Here is an 8,616-nt window from a genome sequence, read left to right as displayed (position 1 = left end):
CAAAGCCAGAGTATTGCTGAAACAAGACAAAGATTTTTACGTTGCGAAATAATAAAGTAAAAAAAAAGAACACCATTTATGCTGTATACGAGGAGGGTGTTGATTGTTTCATAAGTGTACTCTCATTTGGTAGAGGCGTTTCCAAAGAAAGTGATGATGTTTGAAAGTCATTTGTGGACACAGGAAGGTCCATATATTAATAAACATGGCTGGGATATCTGCAGTGAGAAATAACATAGATAACAATGTGACTGTTTTAATACAATAATAAAGGATAAAGCGATTATCTGATTCAGATCTCAAAGGATTTCCTTGACTATTCAATGTCATCTTACGTGATTTAAGAGGCAAACAAAAATTGTCTATTAATTATGGTCATCGTCGACTCAGTGCATAGTCCATGATCATACATCTACTAATAGAGTCCATTTGTTAAACTGTAAGAAACCCCCACTCATAGAGCACGAATGTCAGTTTCACTTGATCTTAACATTTACTCCACATTATACTGATGAGTGAAATATTAAAAGTTTTGACAAAATGTGCTTGCTTCTTCACAGTACTTTATTCAATCTACCTTACACGAATGCATGATTAGAGTCACCGGATGCGTAATTGTGTTCTTCAGTTCCTCTCTGAATTTGCGCTGGGTAAATGCATAAATAAACGTGTTTATACAGCTACTCGTGGCCTTAAGAATATATCCAGATTGTTCAAGAATAGTAAACGGATTGTTGTAATTTGTCTCTAAAAAAGATACGTCAGCAAATTGTATCCAAAGGTAAGACACGAGCGTCAGACTCCACAAAAGCAAAAAGCTGCCAGAAATAGCAAGCAATAAAATAATTGATTTCCTTCGGTTCTCTATCACCGGATCATTGTAATTCTGAAATTTGTTCTTTCCAATAACACCGCTTCTTACTTTATTTGCCTGTAAAATACTCCTGACAGTCAATGCATTGAACAAAAATATTAAAACAAACGGCAAAGCTGGGGTGAGAATAGGTTCAATCCACAGAAATGCAACCCACATTGGTAAGGAATAAAAGCTTGCTTTTGCAATACAAGACCATGAGATGTCATCAATTATTTCACGGGCTTCATATGTAAAATAAATGGGAGCGCTCTGCAATGTGCTCAAACAACACACCACGACTATCACTGTTGTTGCAGTTTTAGTTGTGCAGTAGTTTCTTTGTAGCTTCTGACAACAAATAGCAACAAACCTATCAACGGTGAATGCGACAGTCAACCACACAGAACAATCGACACAAACAAAGCCCAGGACAAGGTTCAGACGGCAAACTGAAGTGTAGTTTAGGAATGAATACGGAAAATACGAATCTTTAATCTCGTAGAGCGTTACTTCAAATACCAGCACAGACAGATCTGCCACCGCCATGGCCACGAGATATGTGGTGATGCATTTGGAGAGCTCACAACGTCCGCGGGAGAGAATTACAATTGCCATCAGATTTGCTGCGAACCGAAAAAAATATATTTGTTAACACTGCCTATAGTTTGAGGATGATCAATCAATTTACAATTTTCTGTTCCAAATATCGTGCGCTGTTTCTGTTGGTACTCGCCAGCGAGGGATTGTTGGAAAACAAGTCACCTCGTGATGTTTCACTTCCATTCAGTATTATCACGCTTCACGGCTGCAGGGAATAAAATTGCTGCACTCTGAAATAAAGGGTTGACTGTTCATGACAGTCTTCAGTAAGTTGGCATGTTCTAATTTCTACATTGGGTGGGTTGGCTGAGGTGTGAAAAGGAGTTTCTGTTCCAAGGTTGTGCTGACACAAAACTTTGTCGTTTCTTTTGATTCACATCATTGGCAGGAAAGTCGATCAAATATTTCAAAATGGCTTGCCTGATACAAGTAGTATCTACTCTTTGCACATTCAATTAAGCAAATTTTTAAAAATGCTAAAATTGTGGGGTCATCTTATACAAGGAGGAAATCCAAAGGTTACTTTAATAGACTTATACAATGGGTACGAATACAGAAGTTCCATACAGGTGTGTGTGACATAGCACATCTTTGCAGGAAAAATAAAATTGTAATGTGCCTTTTAGAAATTTAATGCCAAAACAATGTGTGGGACAAGTGGATAAAGTGGAATGGATGCATAGTTCATTAAAGAAGCGACGCACTAAAAAAGCTAAAATGTCCCAAATAATCCCAAGGTTTCATTACTACATGTCGATAGATGTATTTAAATCCATGTTTTATATCAAAGTAACATGATGTGTTATAACACTAATATTAGAATACTGCGAACAGCATTTGTCTCATCAAGATTGTAACATAAAGGAGGCATTGCAAACATTTATGTTATTTGGAGAGCGAAACTGAATTAACAGACTGTATCCATCAACAGGTATTTATAGGGTCCTTTCCCACTGGAAATCGAAATCGAAGAGAGAAGTATGGAGACAGTTCAGGAGATCATAAAATAACCACTCAGGTGCACAAGCATAAAGGGTATCCAAATGGAAAAACATTACACCATTTGTTCGTGAATTAAAGGGAAATGTTATTAAACAAAGCATATTCAAAACGTGGAACTGATTTCCATAAGCATACGCTGAAGGAAATGTTAAGGGACGGACAGGCGGTTCTGTGGACATGGGCGAGACTCACGGATGGTTTGTTGCCTCCCGGGTGCTAGGGTCCGAGACGTCTCAGACCGTGTCTTCAGAATCCTTAAGGGGGAGGGTGTGCAGCCAGAAGTCGTGGTGCACATTGGCACCAACGACATAGGTAGGAAGAGGGGTGGGGAGGTCATTCAAGAGCTCAAGGAGTTAGGCTGGAAGCTAAAAGCTAGGACAGACAGAGTCGTCATCTCTGGGTTGTTGCCGGTGCCACGTGACAGTGAGGCAAAGAATAGGGAGAGAGTGCAGTTGAACACGTGGCTGCAAGGCTGGTGTAGGAGGGAGGGCTTAAGATATTTGGACAATTGGACTGCATTCTGGGGAAGGTGGGACCTGTACAAACAGGACGGGTTGCACCTGAACCAGAAGGGCACCAATATCCTGGGGGGTAGGTTTGCTAGCACTCTTCGGGGGGGTTTAAACTAATTTGGCAGGGGGATGGGATCCGGACTTGTAGTCCAGCAAGTAGGTTAGCTGTTTGTCAGGATGCCCAAGACTGTAGGGGGGCTGTGGAGAAGGTAGCACTGACAGGGACTACTAACGGACACAGAGATGGGCTCAAGTGCGTATACATCAACGCAAGGAGTATCAGAAATAAGGTGGGTGAACGTAAGGCGTGGATCGGTACCTGGGACTACGATGTTGTGGCCATCACGGAAACGTGGATAGATGTGGGACAGGAATGGCTGTTGGAGGTTCCTGGTTACAGGTGTTTCAGTAAGATTAGGGAGGGTGGGAAAAAAGGAGGGGGGGTGGCATTGCTAATTAGAAATGGTATAACGGCTGCAGAAAGGAAGTTTGAGGGGGATCTGCCTCTGGAGGTAGTATGGGCTGAAGTCAGAAATAGGGAAGGTGCAGTCACCTTGTTGGGTGTTTACTATAGGCCCCCCAATAGCAGCAGAGATGTGGAGAAACAGATTGGGAAACAGATTTTGGAAAGGTGCAGAAGCCACAGGGTCGTAGTCATGGGCGACTTCAACTTCCCAAATATTGATTGGAAGCTCTTTAGATCAAGTAGATTGGATGGGGCGGTGTTTGTGCAGTGTGTCCAGGAAGCTTTTCTAACGCAGTATGTAGATTGTCCAACCAGAGGGGAGGCCATATTGGATTTGGTACTCGGTAATGAACCGGGACAAGTGGTGGGCTTGTTAGTGGGTGAACATTTTGGTGATGGTGACCACAATTCTGTGACTTTCACCTTGGTTATGGAGAGAGATAGGTGCGCACAACAAGGTAGATTTTATAATTGGGGGAAGGGAAATTACGATGCTGTAAGGCAGGATTTGAGGAGCATACGTTGGGAGCATAGGCTGTCAGGGAAGGATGTGGTGGAAATGTGGAACTTTTTCAAAGAGCAGATACGACGTGTCCATGATATGTATGTACCTATCAGGCAGGAAAGAAATGGTCGTGTGAGGGAGCCTTGGTTGACGAGAGAGGTTGAATGTCTGGTAAAGAGGAAGAAGGAGGCTTACATAAGGTTGAGGAAACAGGATTCAGACAGAGCAGTGGAGGGATACAGGATAGCCAGAAGGGACCTGAAGAAAGGGATTAGGAGAGCTAAGAGAGGGCATGAAAAATCGTTGGCGGATAGGATCAAGGATAACACCAATGCATTTTATGCGTATGTGAGAAACCTGAGAATGACGAGAACGAGGGTAGGTCCGATCAAGGACAGTAGTGGGAGACTGTGTATTGAGTCGGAAGAGATAGGAGAGGTCTTGAACAAGTACTTCGCTTCAGTATTTATGAACGAGAGGGACCGTATTGTAGAAGAGGAGAGTGTGAAATGGACTGGTAAGCTAGAAGAGATACCTGTTAGAAAGGAAGATGTGTTGGACATTTTGAACAACTTGAGGATAGACAAGTCCCCCGGGCCTGACGGGATATATCCTAGGATTATGTGGGAAGCAAGAGAGGAAATTGCAGAACCGCTGGCAATGATCTTGTCGTCTTCACTGGCAACGGGGGTGGTACCAGGGGACTGGAGAGTAGCGAATGTTGTGCCCCTGTTCAAAAAAGGGAATAGGGATAACCCCGGGAATTACAGGCCTGTTAGTCTTACTTCTGTGGTAGGCAAAGTAATGGAAAGGGTACTGAGGGATAGGATTTATGAGTATCTGGAAAGACACTGCTTGATTAGGGACAGCCAGCACGGATTTGTGAAGGGTAGGTCTTGCCTTACAAGTCTTATTGAATTCTTCGAGGAGGTGACCAAGCATGTGGATGAGGGAAGAGCAGTGGATGTAGTGTACATGGATTTTGGTAAGGCATTTGATAAGGTTCCCCATGGTAGGCTTATGCAGAAAGTCAGGAGGCATGGGATAGAGGGAAATTTGGCCAATTGGATAGAAAACTGGCTAACCGGTCGAAGGCAGAGAGTGGTGGTAGATGGTAAATATTCAGCCTGGAGCCCAGTTACAAGTGGAGTTCCGCAGGGATCAGTTCTGGGTCCTCTGCTGTTTGTAATTTTTATTAATGACTTAGATGAGGGAGTCGAAGGGTGGGTCAGTAAATTTGCAGATGATACGAAGATAGGTGGAGTTGTGGACAGTGAGGAGGGCTGTTGTCGGCTGCAGAGGGACTTAGATATGATGCAGAGCTGGGCTGAGGAGTGGCAGATGGAGTTCAACACTGCCAAGTGTGAGGTTGTCCATTTTGGAAGAACAAATAAGAATGCGGAATACAGGGTTAATGGTAGGGTTCTTAGTCAGGTGGAGGAACAGAGGGATCTTGGGGTCTATGTACATAGATCTTTGAAGGTTGCCACTCAGGTGGATAGAGTTTGTAAGAAGGCCTATGGAGTATTATCGTTCATTAGCAGAGGGATTGAATTCAAGAGTCGTGAAGTGATGTTGCAGCTGTACAGGACTTTGGTTAGGCCACAGTTGGAGTACTGTGTGCAGTTCTGGTCGCCTCACTATAGGAAAGATGTGAAAGCTTTGGAGAGGGTGCAGAGAAGATTTACCAGGATGTTGCCTGGAATAGAGAGGAATTCGTACGAGGATAGGTTGAGAGTTCTCGGCCTTTTCTCGTTGGAACGGCGAAGGATGAGGGGTGACTTGATAGAGGTTTATAAGATGATCAGAGGAATAGATAGAGTAGACAGTCAGAAACTTTTTCCCCGGGTACAACAGAGTGTTACAAGGGGACATAAATTTAAGGTGAAGGGTGGAAGGTATAGGGGAGATGTCAGGGGTGGGTTCTTTACCCAGAGAGTGGTGGGGGCATGGAATGCGCTGCCCGTGGGAGTGGTGGAGTCGGAATCATTGGCGACCTTTAAGCGGCATTTGGATAGGTACATGGATGGGTACTTAATCTAGGTTAGAAGTTCGGCACAACATCGTGGGCCGAAGGGCCTGTTCTGTGCTGTATTGTTCTATGTTCTATGTTCTATGTTCTAATGCATCGAATCGAATCTAACTAACCTCATGTATAAGAAAGAAATATATAATTCCACACAATAACCTGCCATATTTATGACATAAATCGTTTTCTTATTTTGTAAAAAAAAAGTTGGCAAAATACAATACTGTGCACAGTAAAACTGATTCCTTTAGTTAATCAACATTCACAAAATTTGTCCCTAAAATTATTTGATTTGCCTTTCTACACAGACACTGGATGAATTCGTGCATGATGCTAGCATCTTCGAATTCTACATCAAATCTCTAATCTTCGCAGTGCTTGCTTCTAAAAATACAAAGACAATCTAAAAATGAAACGAAGGCACTGTAGATCACTTTTTTAAAGGAAGAAGAAACTGTGTTTCCAAGCAAATTATTCTATCCAGAATTTTCAACATACAGGGTGTTCTTCCAATTTGATTTATGATGGTAATTAACATCAACCGCATCCAGGCAAACAGAACATATCAGCGACCGAAGGAAAAGTACACCTGTTCAACATAGTTGACCATAAATTTTAAATGATTATAAAATGCTTACCAGGAATACCAACTACTGCAAGAATAGGGTAGTAAATATTTTCCACCTGTATGATTACAGGTTGAGCCATGTTCGTATAGTGATGTTCACTGCTTGAGTTCACAAACCAAAATGTAATGTTATCACTTTAAGCTTGCCTTTGTACTTCACCTCATCTGACGAAACGAGTATTACACAATGATTGACATCAGTGCCAGTGTTTTGAACAAACGCATTACCCCCAGGTGTATTTGCATTTACTGCTTAAGAAGTATGAGTACATCAGATGGTTCCTCGTCTAATGAGTCGAATTCATTTAAAAGTGTCAATTTATGTGATCAACCGTCTGAAATACACTTTAATCCCTACACTCAAAAAAAGACAAACCCTTGATTCTAAAAGTATTAAATAGTAGATTAATAATGCTTAAATAATTTAATGGATGTGCATGTTTAAGTGGTCGAGAGTCACCACTTTCTGATAAATTTGTACACTATAATGCATGCTTAATAAGCTATCTGATTCATGTATTCAAAGACTCCTTATAAACTATAGAGGGACATATTATGATACGTAATCAGTAATCTGATGCAATAAGGGAAAACTGCGAGTTTGGTTTCGGTATGAACTGACAATGGACGGGATATGGAGATAGGGATTGGTTTAATATTCATCGAAAATAAGGAAGATGAATTCAGGTAAAGTTGATAATATCCATCTCAAAAGTCAACTGGATTTTTTTTTGTGCCTCAAATTAACATCTTCCAAATGTTCTACACATCCTTGACAGTGAAAGAGAGAAGTAAAATTGAAAGTGAGACATTTTACTCGCCTGTTTTGACACGTCCCCTGTTCCTAGATTACGTTGCATTGATGTGGGCTGCACGTCTATCCCTTAATAGATGTTTGTGATGCTTCTTAAAATTCGCCTGGTTTAAGCTTTTAGCTAGTTACATTGCTCATAAAGGGAAAGTGAGAACTATGCATGTTGTAGATCAGAGTCAAAAAGTGTGGCGCTGGAAAAAAAACAGGTCATTCCTGATGGAGGGCTTATGCTTGAAACGTCGTTTTTACTGCTCGTCGGATGCTGCCTGAACTGCTGTGCTCTTCCAGCACCACTAATCCAGAATTATGCTTCAAACGTCGACTCTCCTGCTTCTCTCATGCTGCCTGCCCTGCTGAGCTTTTCCAGCGCCACACGTTTTGACTTTCTTTCTCTTTACTTGGTTAAAAGAATGATAGGATAGATTTATGTTTCGATACAATAATTTCAAACTTTAGTCTCGGGTGAGACAATAGTAATTGTGTCAGTATTCAGACTGAAGCAGAAAAGTTGAATTTGCACAAAGTTTCAATGCTTTATTTGGGTATTTTTTGGGGAATCAATTAAATCAAAATGTTGTTTAATGAAAAGAACATCTTACTTACAAACCGAAAGAATATCAAAGAGAAATGAATGGAGTTAACTAAATAACACAATCCAACCGTTTCTCAAGTTTGATAACTTGATGGTGCAATATCCAGTGTAGACAGAATAACGCCCGGCATCAATACTGCATAGACCAATAACTATATCAAATTGTTGTCATCAAGTTTACAGTAAATTGCAATATCATATCTTGAGGTGGTTTCACCTTGATGATATGGAGATTTGAATTGTTTCTGTTTCATGTAAAATTGAATTATTCATATTGGAAAATGATGATGAAATATACCTTGTGAACGTGAGTTGCAGGATTCAGAATGTTGCTCTGGATCAATTATTTATATCATTCCTTTATGTAATCACTTTGCTGATGAACGTTTATTGCACATTAATTTCTCTTCTTGCGTCCATTAATTAGTAAGGAAATAAATGCTGAATATTAAGATTTATTTTGTGAACTTACCAGAAGCTGCCCTAGTTCCCCTCACTTTCATTATGTTTAGGAAGGAAGAGACAAATATCTTGATGGCCATTGCCTTCTCTATGTTTTGTCAGTAAGCACATGTGCAATTGTTCAGTTTGAGCTTCAGGTGAATGACAAGA

General features: G+C 41.1%; 1 protein-coding gene across 1 annotated transcript; it reads right to left on the bottom strand.

Moving 5' to 3' along the window:
* Nucleotides 1-568: 568 nt before the first annotated feature.
* Nucleotides 569-6,678, bottom strand: LOC148140697 (putative G protein-coupled receptor 139). The gene is made up of 2 exons (XM_087979008.1): nt 6,609-6,678; nt 569-1,479 (listed from the first exon to the last, which is right to left on the bottom strand). The coding sequence occupies exons 1-2, from the start codon at nt 6,676-6,678 to the stop codon at nt 569-571; spliced, it is 981 nt and encodes a 326-aa protein (XP_087835134.1).
* Between the last annotated feature and the right edge of the window lie 1,938 nt (nt 6,679-8,616).

Source organism: Chiloscyllium plagiosum, unplaced genomic scaffold, assembly GCF_037043375.1.
Source record: "Chiloscyllium plagiosum isolate Xiang-an unplaced genomic scaffold, Cpla_swu_hap1 HiC_scaffold_35, whole genome shotgun sequence".
NCBI classification, from domain to species: domain Eukaryota; kingdom Metazoa; phylum Chordata; class Chondrichthyes; order Orectolobiformes; family Hemiscylliidae; genus Chiloscyllium; species Chiloscyllium plagiosum.
The sequence above is the reverse complement of the archived record's forward strand: the minus strand, read 5'-3'. Positions and strand labels throughout refer to the sequence as shown.

Coding starts and splice junctions, on each gene's coding strand:
- LOC148140697 (XM_087979008.1), bottom strand. CDS start 6,678: ATGGCTCAACCTGTAATCATACAGGTGGAAAATATTTACTACCCTATT. Junction 1,480..6,608: donor TGCAGTAGTTGGTATTCCTG/GTAAGCATTTTA, acceptor TTCGGTTCGCAG/CAAATCTGATGGCAATTGTA.